We start from the raw sequence: 27902 nt of genomic DNA, 5'->3' as shown, positions 1-27902 counted from the left end.
CGTGAAAGATAGTCGAGTTCCATTAATAATACTAAAAAAACTTCTCGTCATAAACTTTTATTCTTCATCACAAATATACAATCTCTCAGTTCTAAAAATAAAATATGCACAATACAATGAAAAATGAACTGACGAATTTAAATAAATCCATATAAAACTTACGGTAAGAATTGTAATATCCGACTCTAAAATACCGAAAATTATCGGTACAACTGTATTAGTTCTTTCAGGGCGTAAGTTATAGATTTTGCTGTATGGGACCTGAAACGCATACTTTTAATAAAACAATCTGATTAGACTTAAAAATTCCACCTTATAAGCGCCAAAAGTACTTCATTTAGCTGCGCCGGGGTGGCAATAACCAAACCGACCCCATGTCGTTTAGGTAGAGAATCGAGTCCATCGGCTATCCATTTACTAGTGGTTTCCCTGCTGAAATCCAGCAATTGTAAGAAAACATCTGCTACCTAAGGACCAAAAAACTATTGTTTTTGCCAACAAAAAAGAATTATGCAATACCTCAGAGAGCATATAAGAATGTAGGTGAAACACGCAGGCCTGGAGGAGCCCTGTAACGAGCATCTGCCCATATTGTTCTAAAAGCTCTTTAACGAGCCGATTTCTTTCAGCGAAATCTGGACTACCTTGTCCACTCATGCCCTGATTGATTAAGTCGTGAAAAAATTTCATCACCGACATGTTGGCTTCTTTGTGGTCAAGACAAGCTCCCAGTAGGGCGCATTGAAAGATCGCGACGAGGGCAGAGAACTTAAGGAAACGAACTGGGGAACGTTGTATAAACCTGGCACACAAGCTTCAAAATATGATCAATGAAAACTTCGATTATTGAATATGGCAAGTAAACAATTACCGAAAGAAATCGTCCACTGTATCGGGGTAGTTTCGAAGACCATTTTCCTCCTGCAACATTTGAAATGTGGGCTCCAAAAATTCCTACAACGAATTATTTAATAATCGTTAAAATAAGAACAATCAAGAAAATAACCTGAAGCATTTCCAATAAACCCCCCACACATTGAGGATCAGTCGCGTATTCATCTACCAAAATACTCCCCACATAAAGCAAACAGGAATGCTTGTGTTCCTTATAAATTCTCACCATGGGTACTACTAAACTGCTTAAAATCTCCGGGACCTAATATTTAATTAAAGCTCTTTAAAAATGCTCAATTTTAGCAATTATTCTACCTCTTGACTAGCACTTCGAAGCATGTATCTCACGCTACGACAACAGCGCTCCATTATCCTCACATCACCTTGGTACCGGTCGAATGTTGCGGCAATTATAGGCCAAATATGTAGAACCACTGCTTTGCACGGATGAACCTCACCTATTAGACAATATTCTCAAGTTCCCTTATTAATTTATTTTTATAGAAGCTTACCGACAGCCACGTTGTGTATAGAAACGTTCCTGAGAACAGCGCTCAATCGGTCGAGCCACAAAACCGGATCGTTGGGGGATCCTTTAACGGGTTGAATGTTGTACTCTATCAGTTTTGCTAGGGGAGTCAATTGCATTTCGCACAATTCGCGAAGGAGGGGGGTGATTTCCGAATGGGGGATCCCTGAAAAAATGGTAGCTACCCCTTGGGGAAGAAGTAGCGATATGACGCAAATGACAAGTAATATAATGCATTTCAGATGAAACAGTTTTTTGAAACATAGAATAAAAGACCTTTTAAGATTGGAATCTTTAAAAAATCAGTGGCACATCATGCATTGTAATTTGGTAAAATTACGATTACTTGTAGTACTAACCTTTTAATAACCCAATAACTGCATTACTGCTAACGGGCAATGTATCCACTTGACGCAACAATTGCATCATCACCGACACATGCCTGGACATCCACTTGTTGCATGTAACACATATATTTTGCAAAGCAGTAGCAGCTGCTCCGGCTAAATTACAAAATTGCTGCTGTTAAAAAACCCAAACTTACAAAAAATTCTCACCTAATCCCTCTACTGATAGTCCTTGCACGAGGAAATTGAGAACTGGATCAAGCACTTGTGGATGTTTCTCAATCCATTCACTCAACTCTCCTAACAACAACACTGAAGTGTATCTTACAGCTATGTGAGTGGAAGAAGGAATGTTCAAGATAGCCTCTGTTACTTTGGGAACTACTTCTCCTTCAGTACTAAAAACACCGTTTAAGGAATGTCACATTGAAAAATTTTATGGAATTACGGGATAACATTTTTTGCCACCGCCTGCATAACAAACAAGGCGGCTTCGCTCTGGTCCCACGTGACTCCTTCGATTTGTAGATTTATAAACATTTGCTTGAAGCAGCTGCTGCTGCCGACTATGAACACTACATCTTTGATTAGTCCCGAGACTTTCAATCTGAAATCCTTGAACTCGTCCCCTTCGAATAAAAGCCCTAAATATCCACAATTAAAGTCGAAAAAACTCGACTTTTATATTGCAAACCTTCACAATCAGGCTCCATTTGACAATGCCTACAAAGGGCTGTGATTAACCTCTCGATATAAGGCTTGAACATTTCTGTCAATTCTTTGCTGTTTTTTTGGTACAATTCCTCACTTAGAACGTACCACAAATGGAAGGTAATTTCGGCAACTTCGTAATCATGATGCCCCACACACATTAATGCCATATCTAGCACTTTAATGGCGTAATGTGTCTGATTCGGAGAACTGTTAGACACGATTTTCTCCAAAAACGATTCTGCTAATTCCGTGAATAACCTACAATAGTCTATAGACCTACTTTGATCTTCATTGGCTACAGAGATGTGATAAGACTCTTCAAGTTTCATGATATTACTGAAAAGGTAATGCTCTAGCTCTTGCTGATTGTTATTGTCTTCCAGGCATTGCAGAAGAGTGCAAATGCACTCAGTGGCTGCATCACATAAAGCTCCCGTGCTCTGGAAGTTTCTGATTAATTCACGAAACTTTATTAGGGGAAATACCTACTTGTTTGCCTTCATGCGGTTTAAAATCCAAAATTTGAAAAGCTAAATTTATAACTACATTATCAGAATCTGAGAGATCCAACAAAGAAATGGCTCCTACTGACACCCACGAGGTGAAACACCTTAATGTCCGCGCTACAATATGGGTGTTTTCATTTAAGTTGTTAGCATGAGTGGAGCAACAATGTGTAAGGAACTCAAGGACCATAGGAGAGCACTGTTTTAAGTCGTCCAAAACTTCCAACCGTCTATTTTCACCCAATCTAAATTAAATCATATGACTTTGTTTTATTTTTCTATTATAAAGAAATATACCTAACAGCTTTATTTTCCAATTCCTCAGGTAGAACTGTTAAAACTTCCACCAATGGCCACAAATATGAGTGATTTGAGAAGCGATTTATCAAATCCAGAGGAGCTCTGGACCAAGACTGCATTTGCAGTATTAAATCTGATAAGGCAATGCATAGTTGGGTTGTAATTATAGTGCTAGTGCCTGAAACACTAGAAAGTCAAGAAAATGCTAAGTTTGATAAGGGAAAGTGACCTTCATTTATTTGACTAATATATTCCAGAAGAGAATCCCGGAGTGGTGCATGGACCTCAAGGGGTAACTCATGGAAAGATTTTTGGATTTTCGTCCTCATAGTTTGGGCCGCAAAATAACATGACTCTAAATCAGGCTTTTTGTGTAGTATTTCATCGGAAATTGACCATGCATGAACCTAAAATTATTATGAGGAATAGTTATACTTAAAGAATTTTGTGGAAGGACTAAAGACAATTGAAGATCTCAAAGTAACCCTAGGAAAGTTACAGATGTTTATAGCAAAACTTTGTGATATATTAATAAAAAATATAGTTCTTCTATTACTTAGTTGTTAATACTGAAACACATGCACAATGCAGTTAAATCCATTTTACTAAATATCAAATTTAAATTACTTTTAAGTTTTTAACCTTTTCACATCAGAAACATTTAAACATATTTGATATGGCTGCACTTCTAGGGTGAACAGCTCTTAAACCCTATAAAAACATAGTTATTTCAGCCAAGGATTTGATAAATACATGGAACATCACATCCTGATCATTTTTACATTAAGGGGTCTATCCTTTGACAACTGTTGCTAAATATAAAATTCTATTGGTGCTTTTGCTTGGTTAGCTCTTCTGTCTTAGTAATGAACATACTCTTTATACTGAACATACACTTCATATGCTGAACACTATACAACAGCAAATAAACTCAATAACTCTCTTACCGAGCTTTGCAAATGCAAAAGCCATTCAGACGCTTTGTCTTTTTCCTTTTTGTCTGGGTTCTTGTACAGTGTCGAAACAGCTAGAATCACCACATCTACGCTTGGTTTGGTGTCCATAATTAGAGCTCATGTAGGTGGATTTTTCACAGGAGCTGTTGGTCCAGATTCATTGCGGAAGAAGCTTATGTGATAAGAGTGGAAAACCCTTAATTAAGTTTGGCTTCTTGAGACACTTTTGTATGTGTGAAAAAGTGGGGTTAGGTTCCTCTTCTTGTCTTTGGGTGCTCTCCTAAAGGACCTATGTTTCAAAAGCGTTTTGCAGTGATAACCGGGTGTTGTTCCAGGTTTGTTTGGTATTTTTAGTACTCACAATTGTCTTTAAACTGTAAAATATAAAAATCTTTAAAATCGGGAATTCCGAAGAAAAACTACCTTTTTTTCGACGTTAATAAATAATTTATCCGTCAAATGTGTCAAAGTAATTTTCACAACTTGACAACATTGTAGTAGCTGATCATGGGCAGGATAAATATTGTTATCTTTTGTTGTCTGATTGGTTTATAAAAGGAGGGGAGACCATCGAATCGACCCATAGAACTCTTGAAATTCGCAACAAGAATTTTGAGCAACATAGCACATTCTGCAAGTTTGTTTTGTTTTCAATTTTTCATATATTTATTTATTAATTAATAATTAATTTTTAATTACTTTTGAAGAAGAACAGGGATTGAAGTAGGACCGAATTCACTTAAATACAGATAAAACTCTCATTGGAAACTGAAAATAATAGCGGACAATGCATTGTTCTGTACATTTCTTCAAAGGAAAGTTGATAACCAAAAACTTTGCTGATTCTGCAATTGGTAATTTTATTGTGGGAGTCATTATAGTAGGTTCACATTAGAAAACTAGCGATTAGATAAGTAAAATCACTTTAGAGATATATCAGCCCAGATTTTATCAAGGTTTCACTTCATGAAAAGAATGTTTCTCCAAGTTTAATAATTTATTTACTAGTCATTTAGTCGCCTGTTGTGTCTCTTTGAAACTGTGTTAATATGAGCTTTGCTACATATCCAAGTAAGTATTGTAATTATTCCACTATTGCTCAGTATTAATACTACCTAGTAGTACCCATCTACTCAACTGATTACCATAATCATAAGCTTTTGTTTAAAACTTAATAAGACCTTGCCAGTGCTTCAGACGTTTAGCCCTTAGTGTCTTAATTTCCCTGGAGGTAAGGAATACCTTAAATGCCTTACTTGTCCCTCATTAATCAATTCAGTGGAAATTATCATCCTCACAAAGATATCTGGACTTGGATTTTTTTTACTATTATAAGCCAAATTGTGGACCACTCTACTTGAATATAACTTTCATGATTTTATCGTCAAGATAACAAGCATTTTGTCTCCCTAGTCAACATAGCAAGGCCTCAATAATGGAGCCCTTAAGACCCTTCTTAGAACTAATAAATTAAATTAAAAGTTCCATTGTTTCTTAAAAGACATTCCAATTAATAAAAAGTTCTATTTAATTACCATTTTGTGATATCTAAATCCAAATGGTGATTGAAAATTGCAATATTATCAGTTCAAATTGAGGTTAACTCTGTAAAGAACAAAGGTAACAAAGGTGACAACCAAATTATGATGGTATTATTCACTTGGGTAAACTACCAAACTTATCATGGTATTATGACTCACAGAGATATTACTCACCTCCAATGAGAAAAGAATCTATGAACAGAGTATCTTGGAATGTGTGGGAATTTCTCCAGATTTATAAAAACATAGAAATAATATAACACATTTTTATAATTGTTTGCTGTACAGGCCTGCCTTGTAAATCATTAGCCCTTAAAGGAAGCAACCAAAAAGTGTTTACCTGTTGAATTAACTTTTCCAGGATCTGAATACTCCTCACTCACCAATGCAACAACCTACCAAGATATCTATGATGAAAAAGATCAAGAACTTTTATGTAGAATATACAGCTATAAAGAGCCTCATTTAAAATCCTTTTTCTATCACTTCTTTAGCATATTATTTGCCACAGTGCCATACTTTGTCTTCAATAGTTATCCACAAATCAAGTGCTATTTGAAGTATACTAGATGTGATATTAGAGAAGCAGAACTTTTCCTTGGTAAATACATTATTAGTTGGAAATTATTTTTAACCCAGCAATGTTTATGATATTTTAGTTAAAGACAAAGATAAAACCTTCACCGTTCAACAGGTATGCAAAATTTATGTGAACTTGGCCCATGTGGGAATTCGAGGTGATCTTAAATATTTTTTCCATCAACACACTCGATTTGTTTGGATCCCTGATAGAGGTGCCTTTGGAACATTATCCCAGCTCTTGTGGAGTCGTAAAACTTGCGATGATTTTGTCGATAATTTAGATGGATTGGCTGAGGGGGATCACACAGAAATGTAATGAATTTCTTTTTAATTGACATGAGAAAGTACTGGTGCTTTTACAGGTTAAATCTTTATGGCCTCAACAAAATCGAAATAGAAATAAAATCGTATTGGAAACTATTCGTCGAAGAAATCTTCAACCCTTTCTATGTTTTCCAAGTTTTCTCAGTAATCTTGTGGTGCTTAGACGATTATTTATTGTACGCAGGGTGCGTAGTCGTCCTAACACTATTCTCCAGTATTACTTCGTTAATTCAAACTCGCAAGGTATTCTTTTTAGAACATGTTTTTAAGCAATTTTGAAGGTATTTCTATTATTAGCAAAGCCAAAACCTTCATGACACTGTAGAGTCATCAAAGTGTCATGAGGTGACGGTGCTGAGACGTGTTGGGGGATCTGACGAATGCGTCAGAATAGATCCTGAGAAATTAGTGCCTGGGGATTTAATTGTAATGCCTGCTGCTGATTATATTATGCCTTGTGATGCAGTTTTGCTCACGGGGCAAAGTATAGTGAACGAAAGTGTTTTAACTGGGGAGAGTGTTCCTGAGACTAAAACTGCCTTAGTCCCGAGCTCAGAAATATATTCTACAGATGTTCATAAGCGGCATACACTTTTCTCTGGAACCAGCGTTTTGCAAACCAGGTACTTTTTTCTTCTAGTGTGAGGATATTTGGTGAATGTGTCTTGACTCATTAGGTATTATGGAGGGAAAAATGTTTTGGCCAGAGTAGTTCGCACTGGTTTTGATACCACTAAAGGAAACCTAGTAAAAAGCATCCTATTTCCCACTCCTGTGAGCTTGCAGTTCCAAAAAGACGCATTTAAGTTTGTTTTTGTGCTTTTTATTTGGGCTTTTTCGGGAATGGCTTATTGCATATATCTTTACATTAGACGTCATGTAAGTATAATCTAGTTTAATCCCTACTTTAAGACTTTATTAACACAGATTATAATTTAGGACATAAAGGCATTAATGGAGATCATGTCAATGTCCTTTTTTATCCTGTTGTTTGATAATAATAGAGGTGTTTATTTTCAGGCCTCTGTGGAAGACATTATTATCCGTTCTTTAGATATTGTGACAATTGTAGTTCCTCCAGCTTTGCCAGCCGCAATGACCATTGGAACAGTTTACAGCCACAATCGGCTTAAAAAATTGAAGATTTACTGCATTAGCCCTCTGCGCATTAATGTTTGCGGCAAAATTAAATTAGCTTGTTTCGATAAGGTGACATAGCCACTTTTAAAATTATACCGTTGCTTAGAGCCGCCATAATTTCTTTATATTCTCTGAAATAAGTAAATCTCTTTTATTGCAGACTGGTACTCTAACGCATGACGGTTTAACTATGAGCTCTGTGGTTCAAAGCGAAAACGCCTCATTTTTTGACCCAGTAACTAGCGTTTATAATTTAGAAATGAAGAGCAAATTTGTGCAGGGCATGGCGTGTTGTCATTCTCTCACAAGAATTGGGGGTAAATTAAATGGGGATCCGTTGGATTTGAACATGTTTCAGTTCACAAAATGGGTAAATTCTATTCTCCATATGAAATTCTCATGTTTAGAAGCGAAACTTTACAGGAATTAGAGGAGCCAGGCATGAATGAAAACACTAGATTCGACATGTTGGCTCCCACAGTGGTGAAACCACCGAAAAAGCAGATTCGCTTTAAAATAGAACATGGGGATGTAGACATTTATAATGACCAAGTAAATGAATGTTTTTTTTCCGACTTTGAAGAAGAATAACGTTTATTAATCCTTCAGGATTCGTTCCAAATTGGACTGATACGAGAATTCTCATTTTCTTCTACAGTCCAATGCATGTCAGTAATTTGCAAAGATTTAGAGAACCCCAATATGTTTTGTTTCACTAAAGGTATATAGAGAAAATCTTTAAGTTGGAGGTTTTATTGGGAATATATTTCAGGAGCTCCAGAAAAGCTTTATAATCTCTGCCTTCCTCAATCCCTCCCGATAGATTTCCAATATAGACTTGGGCATTATACAGCGCAAGGCTATAGAGTCATAGCTTTGGCTTATAAAGAATTACCGATTAGATTTAAATGGAAAGATGCGCAAAAGGCCAAGAGGGATATGGTAAAAATATTGATTAATAATTCAAAATACTATTAACAAATAATTTATTTAATCTGCAGATTGAATGCGAATTAAATTTCCTAGGGTTTCTCATTCTGCAAAATCCACTGAAATCCGAGACAATTCCCGTGATTAGAGACTTGCATAGAGCTCTTATTAGGACTGTGATGATTACAGGTTGAATAAAATTACTTTTAAAGCATTTTTTCATTCTTTAAATCTTGTTCTATAGGAGACAACATTATGACAGCAATTTCCGTGGCTCGAGATTGTGGCATGGTGGATCCCACCGCCGATATTTATATTTTAAGCGTGACCGAACAGGAAAATATCAACGAAATTCCTAGTATTGTAATTGAGAAAGCTGGAAGTGGAGTGCAGCCCGATGTTGCAATAGTCGATATTTATAATAACTTGGTTAGCTAAGTTTTCATAATTATTAGCTTAGGAAGTATTTCAAGAACATTCCATAGAACTGCCATTTTGCCATTGACGGAAAAACGTGGTCGAAATTAAGGACTCATTACGAGAATTTGATTGCGGATTTGTTGGTCCGAACCACAATCTTTGCACGCTTTCAACCGGACCAAAAAACCCGACTTGTGACGTCTTTTCAGGACTTGGATTATGTAGTTTCTATGGTGGGAGACGGGGCAAATGATTGTGGAGTAGGTTCCATATCCATATAAATCAATTTATAATAACTTGGATTACATTTAAGGCTCTCAAAGCTGCCCATGTGGGAGTCTCTCTCTCACCCGCAGAAGCAAGTGTTGCAGCCCCATTTACCTCAGGAATTCCCAATATATCTTGTTTAATTTGGCTGATTTTAGAGGGCAGATGCGCATTAGTGACTAGTTTTTCCATATTCAAGTACATGGCCCTTTACAGTTTGATTCAGTTCACTACAATACTTATTTTATACACAGTGAGGGTAAAACAGGGTTTCATAGCTTGCAGATCTCAAAAATATATCTTTTTAGTGTCACTCCATTTTAGGAAACTTTCAGTTCCTCTTTATCGATTTAGTTATCACTACCAGTTTGGCAGTAACAATGGGCCGTGAAGGTAAGTTAAGTTTATTCATAAAACTTAATTTTTTAAATTTTATTTAATGCAGGACCTTCGAGGACGTTACACTCAAAACGACCAATGTCTTCCCTGATGTCCGCAAAGAACTTATTCCCCTTGATACTTCAAATTATAACATGCGTAGCTTTTCAATTGGGGGCTTTGTATTATTTGTACCAGCAAAATTGGTTCCAACCTATCAAGGAGGACACTCATGAAGAGGTTATCGAATCATGGGAAAATACCGTTTTATTCACGATTTCTTGTTATCAGTATGTGATTTTGGCCTGGCATCTATCCAAAGGAAAGCCTTACAGGTATGAGGTTAAGGTTTTGGAATAAAAGGTGATACAACAAAGAGAACTGTGTATTCCAGGCAGGTTGTGTTCAAAAACTTTTGGTTTGTGTGGAATGTATTAGTTTTAACTGCCTTCATCACATGGATGATGCTCAATCCTTCTAAGAAATTCGCAGAAATTATGGAGCTAATTTACGTAGAACCCAACGAAGTTGATAAAGTTCATTTTAAGCTCACACTCCTGGCATTTCCAGCAGTTCATTTCATTATCGCCGGTGTTATAGAGGTATTTTCTTTTTTGGCTTTTGATAATTTCCAAGTAGTACGAAAATGCAAATTTTAGGTTCTGGTGTTTGAGAAAAGTTGGATAAAACGAACATTCCAATGTATTTTTTGTAAAAATAAACCAAAAAACAAATATAAGCAACTGCTACAGAAGCAGGATTTCCATCAGTATTTGCAGTCATTGCAGAGCTTTACTATTAGCTCTCGGTGACATATTTTATATAATTTCGTAATTTGTATGAATTTAAACATTGTATTAGCACACACAGTGTTCATTCTTGTAAAAGGTGAGGAGCCAATAAAGATATTTTTGTATGTTTGTCTGGACTTTTAGTTGCTGATATCCTATATCTACAGTATATGTATTAATAAACCTCGAATAATCTTTACTTATTGCCAATCTCCTAACGATATAATCGAGAAAAAACATCAGTAAAGGCTTCATAAACTAATCCATGTATATACTTACATTGGATACTGATTCACTCAATCAGTCTACTCCAATATATAGGGTGTTCCTGAAATAACTGTACAATGCTTTACCGAAAATTCCTGAACCAAAAATAAGGCGTTTTAGACAAACTTACCTATATACAATGTTGCTTCGTGTTGTCGCTATAGAATGCCAAAATTTTCAAATTAATATTGTTTTTACTTCCTCTTGTCAATTACAAATAAATGTTATTATAAATAACTAACAAACTTGTAAAGTTTTCGAGATATAGCATCATCTTTGTCGTCAATTTTTGCGAATTTTTGATGCCAAAAATAACTATTCGAAAAAAGTGCCTTTTCAAGGCTCTGCGACTCTAACCAAGATATCCACGCTCAATATCGGCCCGATGTGAGTCCACTGAACCGATAAGTAGCACATCTAAGTTTTCGAAGATTTTTAGAAAATTTTCTTGAGGGGGGGAGGTATTCATTTTGCTTATGTATATATTCTGTTTATTTTTTAATAGGATTATTCACAAATAGGATAAATAAAACACTCAATTTATTATAGTTTTTTTATAAGTTACCTTCTTTTTCTGACATCTTTTGTTTACCATTTATTAGGCCTTTGAGAGTTGTATAATACTTGAGATCTAATAAACAATAGCGATTAGTACCATGTGATGATTCTGTAGGAAAAATTTCCTTCACGAAAATGTCCAGAATTTGGAATTTACGTTTCTGATTTATACGGGCAATTATTTAAATATTTGCAACAAATATATAAACATAATTCTCCCTCTAGATGGAACTCATGAAAGCATTTTTACCAATTATTTTTATGTTGGGAATTATTAGGAACTCAACTTCAATCGACAATTACAGTAAAAACTATTGACATGTCAGAAGTACGGGATGTTTATTTTATAGTTGCATGGAAACTGAAACACATTTTTGTTAACATTGTTTTTACAACAATGATGACTTGCAAGGTATCGTAAATGATTTCTTGTAGAGAAATTTTATGCCCGACTAAAATTTTGCAAGTAACAAACAATTTTCAAAATAAAGTCAGTTTTTGGCAGAAGAAAAATTAGTCATTCGCACAGAAGGGTAAGAAAAATGTAAATTTGAATTTACGAACTCAGCACCATTCTTAACATATCCACGTACAAAAAATATTCTGTTCATGTCAAAATAGCTCAATTTATGTAGTAATTTTTAATTCCAAAATTGGTGAAAATCGATAAAAGCGTTTAATAATTATTTCGAAAAAAGATATTAATTTGACAATTTTACCGAAGCAACATTGAATATATGTAGGTAAGTTTGCCTAGAATGCCTTATTTTTGGTACATGAATTTTTGGTCAAGATAAAGTCATTTCAGGGACACCGTGTATATAGGTATAAAACTTATTTTACGGGTGCTCAGTACTTTGCAAATTATACCGCCTAAAAATAATATTCTTGCGAATTATTGATAAGTCCTAGTTCGTACAAATTCAATATCGAGTTAGCTATAACTCTAGCAGTCTTCTTCTGATATCCACCACTGGTGAGCATCACAATTGGAATTTTCCTCGAAAGGGCTTGTTGGAAGACAAATTCATCTCTTGAGATTATTCCCTAAAGAAAAAAATCCTATGCATTCAAATATTAATTTGATTAAAGCTTTGGCATACCTGTTCAGATATTGATAATCCACCTAATTTATCCCCGGCAAGTACATCAGTTCCAGCGTTATACACTATAATGTGAGGGGTAAATTCACATAGAGCTTCAAGGAAATTTCTGAAATAAATGATTAAAATGCTTTTATCGATTTTTTTAGGCTTCAAGTGCCTTTTTACTGTTCTTAAGTACAATTCGTCATCAGTGTAATAATCCAAAGGGACATTTTTGTTGATAGCCTCTTTGGCCCTAATATCCTTAGGGTAAATCCATTTATTATAAACGTCCATAATATAAACAGTATCGTTGTCTTTGAAGTCGTTTTGGTAGCCATTACCTTGATGGGCATCTAAATCTACTATCATAACTTTCTGCACCTGCAAAACAAATTTATTTCTTTTAGTCCTTGAGTTATGAACGTAAAAGAACCTGCTTTGGGAAGTGGTAAAATAGAAAATGAATAAGCAGAGTTATGTCCGCATAGACGCAAAATCCGCCACCTTTGGATGAGGAGCAGTGGTGAAATCCTCCTCCTATATTAATGGCCCAGCCTCGCTCTAGTGCTAATTTACCTGCAAGAATTGAACCTCCGGTCTGAAATCTATTAAAAGAATAAATACATTGATTATACGAAAGCAGATTTAATTCGTTTTTACCTCATGGGTCTTAAATACGCCTTTTGAATTAGACAATTTGGAACCAGAATTAAAGGAGCCACTTCTGCAATCTGGGCAACTTTGAAGCTGCACTATAAATAAACAACAAGAGCGATCATACAAACTTTTTGTGATAAAGACAAAGCGCACCTTAAGGCTTTTAAGGTATTTTTTCTTGTGAACCATCGAAAGATGCTCGTTAGTTGCTTCGTTGGGCACTACGACAGTGTTTTTTGATAAAATTCCGCTTTCTGTTAATATCTGTATCAAAGATTACCAAGATATCGAAATGTGGGCAGATAAAAATTACCTTGAATATATTCCCCCATTTCCTCGTATCAAAAGGATGAAGTCTTTCTAGTCCACAGAATTTAACATTATATTCCTTCCTGTAGATTATAGGCAGTTGCTCTTTGGTAATGTTTAAGTATAAGGTATGCATTTTGAAAGTCGTCTCTAATATAAAAAAAATTAGAATCAGTTTCATAAGTTTTTTTGTATAAATAGCACAATCACTCAAGTAATTGTTACTCAATAGATGATTGATGGTTTTTAGCTAAGCAAATGCATTAAAAATCATAATCAAACCACAATATCATGAACGCTACTATTTATTGATTCACCAAATTATCAAGAAACTTATCTGGGATTTAAATAATACTTTCACGTCTGTCTGTTTCAATTTATCCATGATAAATAAATGACAAATTGTATTGTAATTTGTATGATAACAAGGTAAAGTAAGATATAAATGAAAAATGATATAAGAATATGTAAGGAGCCCTTATAAACTAGATTTTTTTCTCATGTAGTAAAGATCGTAATTAAGCCACAATAACATGAAGTCTAGCAAAAGTTTGAATTCACCATATTATCAAGATACCTGTCTGAAATTAAGAATCACTTTAATGCCTAAATATTTTGATGTGCAGATGCAGAATATGTGAAAAAATTTGTAGCATCTTGTGTGGTGACAAGGTGAGGTAAGATCAATATGGATACCGACATAGGGATAGGTAGGATCTTTCCATAGTAACTACGCCCTTTTAAAGTAGATTTTTTTTAAGCCGAGTATAAATTGATTAGTATCTTTACGACTTATATCAGTAACTAGAAATTTTCTGACTATATAGCCTGTGCCAATTCCATATTATATTCTTGCTATTTATTGATTTCTTCTTACCTCATGCAATTTTCCCCATGTACTTAAACTTTAGACAACCTCGAATCACTTACAGCAAAATTATTACTGTCAATTCTACTTTGCAATTTTATTTTTATGCGCTTTCGCTAAACATATTTTCCACTACGGGGAACGCAAAAGCAAATGCTCATTGCATGCGGAGTATAGGTTATAAGGAAAACTGTGATGAAATCGCGCAGGATCATAGGAGCGAGAGGATCAAAAATATTTAGCTTTAAACCTCGAAATCTTGACATTTTTATTATTAAAATGCATTTACATTAATACACACTACTTTTGAGATATTATGTGATAGAATTAACCAAATGTTTTAACATACCTATTTACTATTCTAATGATCTAACAATGGGGCAGCAGAGCACGTTCATGGCATTTTCAGTAATCCTCATTTTCTTTTCCTTGGAGTCAGAATCTGCAAATCAGAAAATTTGCATTTTTTTCTGAGGTTTGATTCAAATGCTATACCTGAAATGAGCACAAAAGCTCTTCGTTGATGGACATCAAAGCTCCAGCATTGTCGAAAGTGCCACAATAATTAGGCGCCGAAAATATCGTTATCAATTTTCTTTGTGCAAAGAATTCGTAACCATCCTCTACCACCTAAATGTTGCCATACAAAACCATACAAAAATATGATTAACCTAATATGCATTACCAACCTGGTGACCTCTACAAATTAAGTCAAAATCGTGCTTTTGCAAGAATTTATTGACCACATCTGGACCAAAAGAAAATGACACTCCTCTATCATTTTCTGTCCAGCCGAATTGTTTGCTTGGATCTGACCATAAAAGGTCACAAAGTAAGCCTAAAATAAGTGTGGTCGTTTAAAGACGATGTAGCAATGTAACAGGAATACTTACCTTGAGCTGGAACATCAATAGGCCTAGGAATAGTTCTGATTTGCCCTATGTGTAAAAGATCAGGACTCAAGCCACCATGGCAGCAAAAGATCTTATCATCAATGATAGCTGCTACTGGTAGAACGTTAAAAACATCCGTAAAGGTTTTGAACAACTTCGTGTTGTATCTTCGTTTACATTCGTCGAAAAATCCATATAATTTACAAACCTGAGCTGCTTCGTGATTTCCTCTTAACAAGAAGAAATTTTCTGGATATTTAATCTTATAAGCTAACAGGAGACACATGGTTTCGAGAGATTGCTTTCCCCTATCGACATAATCTCCAAGAAACAAATAATTTGAGTCTGGAGGGAACCCACCAAACTGAAAGAGTTTGAGCAGGTCGTTGTATTGACCATGGATATCTCCTGTATATATGAATGTATTTAGACGATGAGCTTGAAAGGAGTAAGAGCACTTACCACCGACTTTAATGGGTGCTTCCAGTTCTAAAAGCATGGGTTGACTCATGAATATTTGATGTGCCTTTTGGCATAAATTCTTAATATCTCCTTCTGGTAAATTGATCATTTTAGTTTTCTTTACATCTCGTACTAAAACATATAAGTTTTTAATCGACAAAGCTCAGTTTAAGATCTTAAAAGCTAGTAAAAGAATTTCTGGGGGAGTTAGTTAAAACGCGTCCTGGTAGATGACAATTTTTTCTCACAATCTATTTGGAAAATTTTCCTACATGGAATCTGTAGGAAACTACCCATCTAGATATTTTTAAACCAATTGTCATTACCTTAATAAAATCTAATAAAATCTCTATTAATGACAATTTATAAGTTGCATTTCAAACAAACCTAATAGGTGATAAGATATCTGAATTATCCTTGCGGCAGATTATTTTATTGGTTTACTTTGAAATATGGGACTATGATACTCCGGAGCTGATTCAACAAAGAATCTCAGTGATTAATGTTAGATTTTTTACTGCAATCAAGAGCTATAAACCCACCTTTAGTGCCACTATTTTAAGAATTAAAAAGGCACTTAGACGTTTGTTTTAACTATATGGCCAAGAAATCAAAATTCATACAAAGACACACTAATCACGTGCTTTTCATTTTTTGATCAACCAAACACTTACCTTCAGGTCCAGTAAGTTTCTTGATAATTGCGTCAATGTCAAGTTTAGGGTGAGCCATTTTGGTGACTCTGGGTTTCACTAGAAGGGCACGTAAATCCGCCACTATTTACAAAAAGCACCATATAACAAACATAGAGCTACAACAAACTAAATCGGTTAGGAACACAACAAGTAATTGTAGATTAGATAAGAATTAATGTGTTAATTATATCTGTTGTTAATTAATTATTGTGATAAGATGGAAATTGATATGAGATCTTGAGCCCCTATTATAGCGTTCAGAGGGAGAGTCTGTCTAACCTGGAATTAGCAAAGTTTTCAGATATCTTCCGCAACATAATTCAACCGCATAAGCACCATTGCTTATACGGGATTAAGTCACTAGTGGTGTCATGTAATAATTTATTATCCAAAAGCTTATTCTGGTGTCTCAACCGAATGATATATCGTCAGAGTTTTATTTATTTTTAATTAGGGAACAAGTAGGATAATAATTAATGTAAGTGACACGCGCATTCCGATAGATGACGCCAGCATGCATTCACTGCGTAAAGCTGAGTTTGTGTCTACTGCAAGAGTTCAGCTATTGTCCGATAGGTGACACTACCTTAAATGTTCAATAATTTGATTTTGCAATGTTCATTCACCATTGTGAAGACAGAATTCTCACGTTTTAAAACATTCCTTTACACCATGTATATTGCGATCCTCATTTTTGTTTTGAAGAAAATGACTATCAAATTTAAATAAAACTCATGGTTCAAATAGTGTTTGTAAATATCTATTCATCTGGCAGTTTTGTTAAACTGTTCAAAGTATTCCTCAGTGGCCTTATTGGCATATACGACCCTGTTCAGGAAGTTGTTGCGAGATCTTTGCTCTTCTGCCAATCTCATGTTTTCTTCTGCAATTTTTCGTCTCTTCTCCCTAAAATTGAATAAAAACTCCCAATCAAATCTCTCTTTTTTTAGCTCACCTTTCTTTCTGCTGATTCTCCAAATCCATTAAGTGTATGCTCTTATGAATGCCATCCAGAAAGTCCTCAAACTCCCTGTTCATCCTTTTTTCATACTCCTTCTTTTTCTGAGAAAAAAACTTTTATATTGTTTGAATAACTTGAAGAGATAAGTACCATAAGCTCTTGTACTTGAAGCAACTGTTCCTGTCTAATTTGCACCTTCTCGTCATCACTCATCCCTTTGTAGAGGGAAGCAATTTTCTTCCATGGACCTATATTACTTTGACTTACTTCAGGGTTTTCTGTTAGAAGATCGCTTGTCAGGGCATTGTAAATTTCTGCACAGTTATCTTCAGCAGTTTGTCGCTTTTTGTTAGAGTTGATTTTGTATTTTTCTTCCGCCTAGAGTTTGGGAAAATTATGATAATAAATTCTGGAAAATTGGTTTTTACCAAAGCTAAGTTATATCTTGTTGCTGCTTCATCTAGTTTCTTTCTGCAGACTTTCTCTAAATTGTCCAGTTCCAATGCTCTTTGATCCTGAGCTATTACTGCTGCTGTTGTTGCACCGATCTTAATGAATGTAAAAAAGAAGTCGTGTATAGCTACCTTTGTAAGCATGTTCGGCCATTTTCCTCTCATTTTCGGCCTGTTCTTTCTCCAACAATTGCTGATCCAACCAAGTTCTGAACTGTTCCTTCTGCAGTTTTTGTCTTTGGTCGCTCACTAGGTCTTCGCCTTCAAATCTACGGTTAAATATTCTTCTTTAATAAAAATTTATTTGAATATTTAGAGAGCGCATACTTTTGGGCTGATGATAAACCCAATCTGGGATCCTCATCATTCAACCTGCAAGGCAGCTGCTTCTTCAAGTAGTGAGGATCATTTAGGTCGAACTCTCTTCGGTCTTCAGGCTTTTGGAAGTTTTTTCTGAAGTCGTCGACTTCTTTTTGCAATTTTTTCCGTTCCTGGAGCGTTAACTTTTAAAAAATAGATACTTTTTCTCGGGATTGGCCACAGACCTCTTTTTCCTTATGGTCTAATGCTACAGCTATTTGATCAGCTTTCTTTGACTGTTCTTCGAAAATTCGGTCAATACGTTTTTCTTCCAAATTTAACCTTTTTCGCTGGTCAACTTGGGAGTTCAAGGCTTCCGTGTCAATCTGTGGATTTTTGCAGCTTGGGGAGTTGTGTTGTTAGATTATTCCTACTCACCCCTATTAGCCGCAGTTTCGGGTTAAACAGTCGTTTCTTCCGTTCTTCCTCTTGAATTCTTCGCCTTTCGATATAAGCAGCCTCTCGGCGGTCTTTTTCAGTCATAAGTTGGAATTTTAACATTGTTTAACTGAAATTGAACACAAAGAGAATAATACGTTTCATGAACTCCTAGTGCTTTTCATATCAAGGTTTCTATAGCGACTTGTGTTATTGGATCGATATCCGCAGGCCTTTTGATCAAGGGATACTTAATACAGGGGTGGCAATTAATAAGGGCTGGACTGAAGGGTAAATTCGGACGTAGGGAAGGGTAATTGCAATAAAACTATAAAGGTTTTAAGCGATTTTCTTAAGTTACATTTTATTCAAAACTTACTTTGATACCTCACAATGAAAATCTTAACAGGTGCAAGTTATTGCAGAAGTATAAAGAAAATAGTGAATTCTGCTTTAGAATAGTGATTTCCCAATTTTCCAAGCGAATATATCATACATTCAGGTTACTCGTGCAACTGGACTTAAGACGGTCTTTGTTGCATTTACTCCCTCTGATGAAGACTACCCTAATATAGTCCGAATTTATTGCTTTGAAATTGAAATGAAATTCTGTTTAAAGCTTTTAGGAAGTTCTCTCAATAGTAATTTAGATGAATCGTACTTTTGTACAGCCATAAAAAATCATAGAAATCTTGGCGAGCTTGGGTTTGTTGTTACTCTACAACTTGAAGCCCTTTGCCCACAAACAACACTAATCTCAGTCCTAGGCAAATTTCCCAAAACTCCCCACAATTTTCTAGAGATCTTAATTAACACACAACGTTATTGCCTACACGGAACTTAATACTGTTATAATGGTTATAGTGTACGATAATTGCTTTAGTTCTCCTGCTACTGAGCGCTGTCGATGGTCAAGCCAATATCCTTCAACCCTGCTTCAATGTGGTCAGCTAAAGCAGCCGAGTCATCCACATTTGAGTGTTTATATCCACTGAGGAAATGGCATGTTCCAGGAATACTTGGAGGAAAGTCTTTGGGGAGACAAGAGCGGTCTCTGGCCTCAAAGGAAAATCCGGCAGTGAGGAGGAGCCTCCTGTGAGGAAGAAGTTCACTCACAGTACATTAGATTGAGTTATACCTACTCGTAGGTGGTAGGGCTAATATTGATCTTCAACGGTTCACTCCCGGACTCGAATTTATTGGCAATGGTGACATTGTGACCGAACATGCAGTATCTGGGCATTTTCACCCCTACAACCCCCGCTAATACCGATCCAGTATGAAGACCAATCCTCATCTAAAATACATAAGCTACTGCAAATTATTTTAATACAGTTCTGATGGTATACTCGAATCGGCTGCCCATCATGGGTTTGGTGAAACGAGCAAGTTTCAATCATCCTCATTGCCATCCAGGCAATCTGTTGGGCGTGAGTTCTGGTATCCTTATGCAGCCCTCCAGCTACGCAATATGCATCCCCAATGGTTTCAACCTTAATGTTAAGGGTGGTTTAAGTTCCGGGGGTGATTGGGGGGCGACAAGAACTCACTTTATATACATCAATCTGTCCGCAGTAGATATCGAAGCGATTGTAGAGATTTTGGAGCATATTTATCACCATCATTGGGGTCGCCGTTGAACAAATCGACGTGAATCCCACGATGTCGCTGAAAAGCATTGTCACATCCTCATGGGTCTTGGCCTCTATCGTCTCCCCTATAATACGATGACAATCAATTATTTATGTCTCGGGGTTTTTCCACTATCCATGTGAATTATTGCTAGATTTTGCCATGAATTATATTCACCCAAAGAATAGTTTACCTAGCCACAGACGTTTTGCTATGTCAGGTGGAAAAATGAGGTGTAGTAAGCTGACGTTTTTCTCCCTCTCTTTATCAACTGCACGATTTCCCTCTTCTATGGAGCTTTTAAGTTTGTCCATTCGTCTTCGCAAGCCGTCCTGGAAGAGCAAATATGAAAAATTAATTGTCCGGGGGACTTGAATTCTGAAGGTCGAGAGGTAGTTTTTTGGGTGAAAGGGTTGGCACAAAAACCTACCTGTGCCCTTGCTTGTTCGCCAACCAAGATTACATCCCTTGTTGCATCGTGTAAAGGGATGTCGGAAATAAACAGGCCACTTCCAGTCAATCCCTCCAAACCGTCGATGAAAGGCGAACCGATAAATAGGAGAGAATCGGACTCGGGACAATGCACCATTTGCCCTTTAAGTTCCAGATTCTGGGAAAGACAGATGTTGGGTAAAATTCGTGCGGACAAAATTATATTACTTAGGATAAATCTCCATTAAAATGAATGCTAATTGAGCTAAAATTTGGGAATGAGTCGACGGTCGGGGTTTTTTATTTACAAATTCGAGAGAACCAACTTCCTGCGGTGGGTGACTTTCACATTCAAAATGGAATCGCCACCGATTTCAATCCAATTAAAACGCTAAACTAGCTGGATATAGACGGAATTTAGAGCTATCTGCCAGGTTAAATTGAGATCTGAATCTGGAGACTTCAATTCCAGATTCAGGTGAGATACCAAGTCCAATTTAGCTAGTTTTAGTGGGAATTTAGAGTCGCCTGCAATATTAAATGGAGCTTCAAATTCTGACAATTTCCGATTCTGGGCTTTTCCAAATATCCCGAGTTTTTAATCATTTTGGACCCTCCAGAGGAAACTCGAAATTTCGAAAGCCAATTCGGCTGTTTAGAGAGGTCTCCCGACTAAGAAACAGCCGATGATAATTGGACTTTTCTGCACTTTATATTTTTCGAAAAATCCAAGAAATAAATCTCTATCCGGCCTTTTAAATTGAGATGGCCCGTTGACCATAAATCTCCGATCCCTAGTAAAGACCTGACCCAAGGGCATAATAAAACTGCGCCGGCTTGCTGGGGCAACATGTCCAGCTGCTTGTAGATTTATTTCCTTTTTGCATGGGCCATCAGTGAAATTTGTGTTGGGTGCATATACTTTTTTCCAACAATTTGCTGCTAAATTTCCCAATAAAAATTACTTACATTCGCTCGAAAGAACGGATCGTCCGGATGTTGCTTGAGGGCCAACACGAAGGGCGTATTTGCCCTTTTCACAATTTCCTTAAAGGAGAGTGTTAAGCTTCTTGGTCGGTTAAATTCGAAATAAGAGGAGACAGAAGTGCCGTTCGTTCTCAGAAGACGGCCGAAAAGTCGCATAAAGCCACTTCCCAACTGGACCAGTTCTAGTTTTCTATCTAAGAATGGGAGATGTTGTTAAATTTAATTATCAAAATTTTAATAATTAAAAATTAAAACACTGAAATTGGCGAAGGAGTACCTATAACGAAGTGCCAAGGAAACGCCCTACAAAAGGTTTGGATCCCCACAGGGAGGCTGTCAATTTCCCCAGAGAACTTCCTCGATCCCTCCCTGTGAAGGGTTCCATTTCCTAAGCTTAAGTGTAACTTGTGAATGTGATACCTAAACGGAATTTTCTATAGCAATATTTCTCAATTCCCACATGGATACGAACCTAAAATGTCTTTTATCGTCGAAGTTTTGCGTCATCGTAATTTCCACCTCAGTGGAATACAATTTCTTGGCTAAAGCTTTCAAACTTCCGGCTAAAAGATACGCCACGGGCGGTCTTTCGGTAGTAAAATCCAAATGGAGATTGAAATCATCCACAGCATTGCATACGAAGGCAGCTTCGGTTTCAGGATGGTCCCCTGAAATAATGGGAAACTTTAAACGAGGGGAAATTTACAGGAAATTCTCCAAAAAACTAATTTCAGCGCAACACGAAACTATTTGACTCGAATTCGTGCTGGCTCTGTAAGTTCACGAGGTGCTCATTGTAAGGTGCTTTATTGCTCAGATCTTGCGCAATCAGCAACTGGAACCGGTCATCGCCCGACCGACTTACCATCGTTAGTATTTTGCTGGTATTTAAGCACGTCATGGACCCCATCGAGGGTGGTCAAAAACTCCTTCAGATCCCCCCCGAGGCATTTGAAAGCACGCTCCAATGGATTTGAACAGCAAGTGTTTATCAACTCCTGGCCTAGTTTATCGAAAAACTCGTCTGTTTCGTCTGTTTCTGGAAAATTAGGAAATTCCCACATGATCGAGGTGCCATTTAGTACCACGGAACCGCACCTTTATCCCATCTTAGGATATCATAGATGTCCTCGAGATAAGCATAATGCTTGCAGCTGGAAACGTCGTGGGGCAGTTTATTTCTGAAAGGGAAGTAGCTCTAGCAAATCATTAATTTCAGGAAGGTTTCCCTTAATTAGGTTTCCTCATAATTTGAAGGGAAACGATTTATTCTTCTGAAAAATATCACCGAATCCTTATTATTTATTATACCTCCTTGCCGCACACAACAGAAGTTGGGAAAGACAATTTTTCATCGCCGTTTTAGTGGTGGGTGCAGCAAAGGGCTTATATTTCAGGCATATTTCCAATTAAGGGCTGGCAGCTGCGATTTTTCTCCAGTATACTAATTTAATAAAATACTTACAAGCAGTCGTATTTATCCTCCTTTTGAGTCAGAGATTTCACAGCTTCCTGGACAATCTCGTTCTGCAACAAACACTTTATGAATAGTTGATTTTATGGTACAGTCTTGAAGCTTTAATATTACAACACCTGCTCGGAAAAATGTAGATTTCTCATATAAAAAACGACGACGTAAGGGTGGCTTAAGAGCCTGTCATCCGGTGAAAAGCCTTTTAGATATCCGAAGGAATGGTAAGGCAGAGTCTTTTACGAGGGTGTAAAATATGCCAGCATCTAAAAGCTTCACCCTTCAGGGCTTTTTTGCCATTTTATGAGTTTAGATTTCGTAATTATAAGTGAAAAAGTGGGCGATATTCAGATGCTCCACTTGTACGGTTTTCACGGGTTGCTGGTGCCCCACCAATCCGGAAAATTTCGATCCAGAAAGATTAAAGACGCGATGTGTCGCATTAATTGCGCAAAACATCTTCCGGAAACAACGTTCCACGCCACTGCAATTTTGTCGAAAATCTGTCCAATTAAGTCCTCATCAGATTTCAGCTTCATTCCACGCTAAACGTCGGAGTGACCCCGTTCAAGCTATTTAGCAGCGCTACTGGAACTTCCTCAGACAGTCGAATATTTTTTCCTATCCTTCCGCATAGTTGCTCTATATGTGACGTCAAATTCCAGTGGCGTAGGCGGTATTTTCCGGTGTTATTGATTATTACATTGTGTCGATGTAAGATCTCCAAAAATCGAGGTTGCGAAAAACTGCAAGAGCCAACGAAGTTTTCCGAAGCAGCCGAATATTTTCCCGGACTCCCTCCTGGTCCTCTATATGCGACGCTCCTCACCTCTTCCGATTCCGAAGATCCGCAGGCTTTCTACTTAGTCATAAAAAAATCAGCGTTTTAGCATTGATTTCTCGTACACGTCCAACATTTGCCATGGGCGGTATCACTCTGCCGAATCTTCTTGAACGCTCCAGGGATGACAAGTCCCTACACCCCTCTCTAAATTTAAATAATTTAGAGGGCGACTTGAGCGTGAAACGACTATGGACAGGGGAAAGTACCTCAAGTGAAACAACTCGAATGTTGGTTTATGCAGAATACTAAAGTTACGGCATATTTCTCAAATAAATCGGGGTAAAAAATTGTTTCAAGGGGAGGAAAAGTGAAAATTCCAATCCCAGATCAGAGAGCTCGATTGCAAATTTAGTGTCGTCCTGATGCGCTGCTAATTCAATTCAGACGTTCGAATAAGACTGAGTTTATCAATAAAGATTTCAACCATGAGGTTGCTGTTAAAGGGTGTTGCCTGCACTTGTTGCATGCAATTGACTGGAGCACATAATCGAATAGCATCTAGAGCACGATTCAATTTTTTGGCTGCAATTGAACTTCGAGAACTCCTTCTTTATTCGACTCAGAGAACGCCACACTTCTCCTGATCTTAAAGTAAATCTAAGCTATTTTCACCAAATAGGCCCCTCACTTCGGAATTACCCACCCCTTTGAGCGAGGGGTCCAATTAATCTGATGCGTACGGTGTGCCGAGCCTTCTGACAAATTGTCTAGTCAGATTTCCATTATGGTAGAAAAACATGTTGTGGGTTCTGTAGGCAATAATCCGTTATTAATTAATACAGTGTTCGGAGATACGAATTTGAGACAGCTGGATGGATTTGAATGGAAACTGGAAGTTCTCAGGCCTGGTTATTAGAAGGGTGATTGAGAGGCTCACAATATCCTTCGGCCTTTGTTTCGTGGCATTTGGTGTTATTTCCTTTAGGATTACATGTTTACGACAACGGCGGAGATGGAAAAATAAGGGAAAAAGGCAAAAGTCATTTCGTATATTTCTCAGGAATTTTCTATGCGGCGCAAAAGAAGAGTCGAAATAAAGCGGCATATTTATTTTCATTCCGAGCTCCGAATAGGGGCATTGGGAGGCTCCCACTCCCACTCTAATTGGATTGAAAAAAAGCAGTTTCTGTAGGCAATTTAAACCGTATTTCTTGACGTCAATTAATGGCCAGTGCGATGAGGCGTATATCAACCAATAGGCGATTAAAACAAACCACATAAATTCGGTTTTATGGCAGTTTATGACATTTATAATACTCTTGGCCAGAGCCAGAAAATCGAACCGATATTAAATTTACACCGCAGCTAAGCACGCAATGGAGGCCTCGTAAATTCCTGTTTGAATTTCATTTTCGATACATTTTTAGTGCCCAGTTATTTGTCAAGCTTGAGGACCGATCTTGATGGGGGAATTCCACGGAATAGCAGGCCTAATCCAAAAGCTGATTAAAATTACTGGGATGTTCCGGAGACTCGATATTGTGGGGCAAAATATTCTTTTAAGTAACCTCATCTTTCCGTAATAGCTTCTTTTCAAAAGATTGTTATGCCGCACGCTTACGACGCCGAAGGTAAACATTTCTGGATTAAGCGAGAAAAGGGGAAGTTTGAAAGGAATTTTCCAGAATTTTGCCGGTTTTCGACCAAGTTTAAGCAGTTTTTGTAACATCTCGAGGTGCGGGGCACTTCGGTTTAAATTGCCTTCGGTAAAAGGCAGATTAACCAACAATCGGTAAAATATTTTCCTTCTTTGAAGCCATTTTCAAGTGCATTTCTTGGCCCGGTCTGAATCATCCGTTCAGCGATTAATTGCTGCGAAGGACCAATTCGGGAAGTAATAGTTTTTTTAAAACTTTCCTTCCTTAAAGCTAAATGGGCATTTCCAGGGCCGTCTTTTCCTAAGGAACTGAGTGCTTCAAAAGACCTATTAGAGCTTTAGAGATTTGGTAAAATATGACTTCCTTCAAGCCGTTTTCAAGCGTATTTCCTGGACGCATGAAAAGATGCCTTTCTCCTCGAAATTAATTCGAGCCGAGTATTAGTAGTAACTATTTTCCAAATTTTCCTCCATTGAAACCGTTTTCAAGCAGGCTTTCGGGCATCAGTAAGGTGGATTTTCCTCTGAGAAATTGGGACCTGAAATGAGGTCATTTGTTGGGCCTATTAAGCAATGATTCCTGACCATTTATGAAAGCCGTTGAGTCTTCGGGAAAGGACAAGCCGATGGATTTCGATTTCACAGAGAAAGGATCATCGATGGAAATGTGAAGAAACGCCCATGTTTTGCTTGTTTTCGGAGTCCGAGAAAATTGTCGCATAGTCTGCCGGGGAGAAAGGGACAGAGGTTACAGTCTTATCCGAATGAATGAAACCTTTTGGTTACTCCTAACTACTCCTGAATATCCAATGAAATTTTTCAATGAAAATTCCTCGAATTTATTTTCTCTTTCCTCCTCTAGCTTGCTTGACCTCAACTAAATGGAGCGAACCACGTCTTTTACTCTTTTCTCTCTTTGTTTGTTAAACACACATAGGTTTAAATGTATGTTTACTCGAAGGTCCAAATACTAAATTCAGGGCTCCGTCAGAACCTTTTTCGTCTCGGGGCCTAACGGTTAATTATGCATTTTCACTGTCTCCGTCTAGATTTTGAAAAGGAGAATTTAATTGGCATAAATAATTTTATTTGCACAAGTCTCTTTCTACACATTCTAATTAATTACAAATTAAAAATGCTCAAAAGCAATTATTCCGAAATTAACAGGATAAATTTAACATTTCATAAAATCCTTGCGGAGCTTTTGAGTTAGACACAGGGGAGGCTAATGGGGCAATGATGTCCCTAAAGCAAAGTTACCCCAACAATTAACGGTTCATCAATCTTGTAGGAGTTTTTCGAGGCCTGAAAAATTGTCCTTTGGAAGTGGCGTTAAGCATTGCTAAAAACGGGTTTAGAAGACCTTATGGGCCGTTTGGGGAAATACAAATTTGCTTAGAGAAACCATCATTTTGAGGCTCGCCGAGGGGGATATTCGTTGAAGAAAAATGTTGGCGCAATTCGAAAACTCGCAGCCTTTATCGCCCCGTTAGTTCCACTGACAAATTTTATTAAGTCGAGACTCTAGACAAATTCCGGCATTATTAGGTCACCCTCTTACTAAATCAGTTTTGCAAAGTGACTTATGCTTGAAGTATTTATTAGATAATGTGATGCTCGAAATTAAAGATTTTAAACGATGCTCTAAACTTCGGAAACTTCAGGACAAACCCGAGGAACCTTTTCACTAAATCAAGATTTTCTTTAGAAACTTTACGAGGAAAAGAGATTGTTCAAATTTTACTCGACATATTACTTAACTAAAGCGAAACTAAAATCGCTTACCGGAGGATTGGTTAAAACTAGTATTGCTGAACTAAGATGTTTTAAATTGAGGGTGTTCTTCACTTCCTCCTCTTCTTCCAAGGCTATTTGCACAGAGCCTTGCCTGGTGGTTAAAGCTCTCTTCAGATGGGATTTTGCTCCAGTTTTGTCAGTCCTGGAACGAGGGAATGAGCAAGCCATTTTGCAATTTTCTTCACATAACTCTAGTGATGAAGTTCGTGATATTCATACTGGAACGAAAATTATGCATCAGCCTCAATAAATTTCAAATGTAGAGTAATTGGGTCTTTATTTACCTATGAAACTATCAGAGCTCCCGGAACTGCGAACCTATCACCAGCAACTAAAACATAAGGAATTTAATTGATTGTTCTTAAATCGCGCCCGTACGTGGCTAAAAGTCAGTGACGGCACGGTTCCTGCTCAGCTACACCAAAACAACTGACTAAAACGGTTTTCCTGCTGCGATGTCTTGGATCTAACGCAGGCGCTATGGAACATCAACTATCTCCTCAATAATTGTTTGAGGGAAGGACCGTGTAAATGACAAAGATCATTCCACATTAATGTTCGGATGCTTATATGTC

At 37.1% G+C, this 27902-nt stretch overlaps 6 protein-coding genes across 9 annotated transcripts; 1 reads left to right on the top strand and 5 right to left on the bottom strand.

Annotated features, from left to right (window-relative positions):
• Positions 1–41: 41 nt before the first annotated feature.
• On the bottom strand, positions 42–5073 carry LOC136347926 (transportin-3-like). Of its 2 annotated transcripts, none has more exons than XM_066298351.1 (16): positions 4946–5073; positions 4238–4620; positions 3520–3697; positions 3288–3468; positions 2974–3235; positions 2465–2924; positions 2219–2414; positions 1981–2168; positions 1783–1926; positions 1407–1610; positions 1210–1352; positions 1007–1156; positions 872–954; positions 520–814; positions 313–467; positions 42–261 (listed from the first exon to the last, which is right to left on the bottom strand). In XM_066298351.1, exons 2-16 carry the CDS (start codon positions 4352–4354, stop codon positions 201–203), a joined length of 2817 nt encoding a protein of 938 aa, XP_066154448.1. In that variant the 5' UTR covers positions 4355–4620; positions 4946–5073; the 3' UTR covers positions 42–200. The 2 variants fall into 2 exon arrangements, with proteins under 2 accessions (XP_066154448.1, XP_066154447.1); XM_066298350.1 differs by lacking the exon at positions 4946–5073 and having other exon boundaries at positions 4238–4535; positions 4608–4737.
• Positions 4962–10748, top strand: LOC136347925 (polyamine-transporting ATPase 13A3-like). The gene is made up of 19 exons (XM_066298349.1): positions 4962–5100; positions 6149–6388; positions 6447–6681; positions 6732–6936; positions 6991–7316; positions 7371–7572; positions 7714–7902; positions 7994–8203; positions 8257–8385; positions 8443–8554; positions 8606–8775; positions 8835–8952; positions 9008–9192; positions 9249–9443; positions 9497–9703; positions 9759–9843; positions 9896–10163; positions 10223–10430; positions 10488–10748. The coding sequence occupies exons 1-19, from the start codon at positions 5034–5036 to the stop codon at positions 10638–10640; spliced, it is 3504 nt and encodes a 1167-aa protein (XP_066154446.1). The 5' UTR covers positions 4962–5033; the 3' UTR covers positions 10641–10748.
• Positions 10749–11425: 677 nt separating this feature from the next.
• On the bottom strand, positions 11426–14522 carry HDAC11 (Histone deacetylase 11). 3 transcript variants are annotated; one of them, XM_066298393.1, is made up of 8 exons: positions 14376–14522; positions 13503–13648; positions 13343–13453; positions 13193–13284; positions 12966–13137; positions 12708–12913; positions 12548–12656; positions 11426–12491 (listed from the first exon to the last, which is right to left on the bottom strand). In XM_066298393.1, the coding sequence occupies exons 2-8, from the start codon at positions 13632–13634 to the stop codon at positions 12318–12320; spliced, it is 996 nt and encodes a 331-aa protein (XP_066154490.1). In that variant the 5' UTR covers positions 13635–13648; positions 14376–14522; the 3' UTR covers positions 11426–12317. The 3 variants fall into 3 exon arrangements, with proteins under 3 accessions (XP_066154490.1, XP_066154489.1, XP_066154491.1); XM_066298392.1 differs by having other exon boundaries at positions 12548–12913; XM_066298394.1 differs by lacking the exon at positions 14376–14522 and having other exon boundaries at positions 12548–12913; positions 13343–13410; positions 13503–13647.
• Positions 14523–14620: 98 nt separating this feature from the next.
• On the bottom strand, positions 14621–16561 carry LOC136347953 (serine/threonine-protein phosphatase PP1-beta-like). The gene is made up of 6 exons (XM_066298396.1): positions 16396–16561; positions 15722–15853; positions 15260–15667; positions 15056–15204; positions 14862–14996; positions 14621–14808 (listed from the first exon to the last, which is right to left on the bottom strand). The coding sequence occupies exons 1-6, from the start codon at positions 16451–16453 to the stop codon at positions 14782–14784; spliced, it is 909 nt and encodes a 302-aa protein (XP_066154493.1). The 5' UTR covers positions 16454–16561; the 3' UTR covers positions 14621–14781.
• A 593-nt stretch (positions 16562–17154) lies between these two features.
• On the bottom strand, positions 17155–18749 carry LOC136347949 (RIB43A-like with coiled-coils protein 2). The gene is made up of 8 exons (XM_066298391.1): positions 18568–18749; positions 18375–18515; positions 18157–18320; positions 17962–18098; positions 17806–17909; positions 17528–17755; positions 17372–17478; positions 17155–17322 (listed from the first exon to the last, which is right to left on the bottom strand). The coding sequence occupies exons 1-8, from the start codon at positions 18688–18690 to the stop codon at positions 17181–17183; spliced, it is 1146 nt and encodes a 381-aa protein (XP_066154488.1). The 5' UTR covers positions 18691–18749; the 3' UTR covers positions 17155–17180.
• A 146-nt stretch (positions 18750–18895) lies between these two features.
• Positions 18896–27814, bottom strand: Gycalpha99B (guanylate cyclase 1 soluble subunit alpha 2). The gene is made up of 14 exons (XM_066298354.1): positions 27612–27814; positions 27316–27545; positions 23084–23145; positions 22717–22799; positions 22484–22657; positions 22091–22286; positions 21896–22038; positions 21601–21812; positions 20630–20809; positions 20393–20531; positions 20118–20284; positions 19917–20060; positions 19710–19864; positions 18896–19660 (listed from the first exon to the last, which is right to left on the bottom strand). The coding sequence occupies exons 2-14, from the start codon at positions 27493–27495 to the stop codon at positions 19459–19461; spliced, it is 2037 nt and encodes a 678-aa protein (XP_066154451.1). The 5' UTR covers positions 27496–27545; positions 27612–27814; the 3' UTR covers positions 18896–19458.
• Positions 27815–27902: the final 88 nt, after the last annotated feature.

Source organism: Euwallacea fornicatus, chromosome 30, assembly GCF_040115645.1.
Source record: "Euwallacea fornicatus isolate EFF26 chromosome 30, ASM4011564v1, whole genome shotgun sequence".
In the NCBI taxonomy this organism is placed as follows: domain Eukaryota; kingdom Metazoa; phylum Arthropoda; class Insecta; order Coleoptera; family Curculionidae; genus Euwallacea; species Euwallacea fornicatus.
This window is presented reverse-complemented; position numbering and strand designations above follow the sequence as displayed.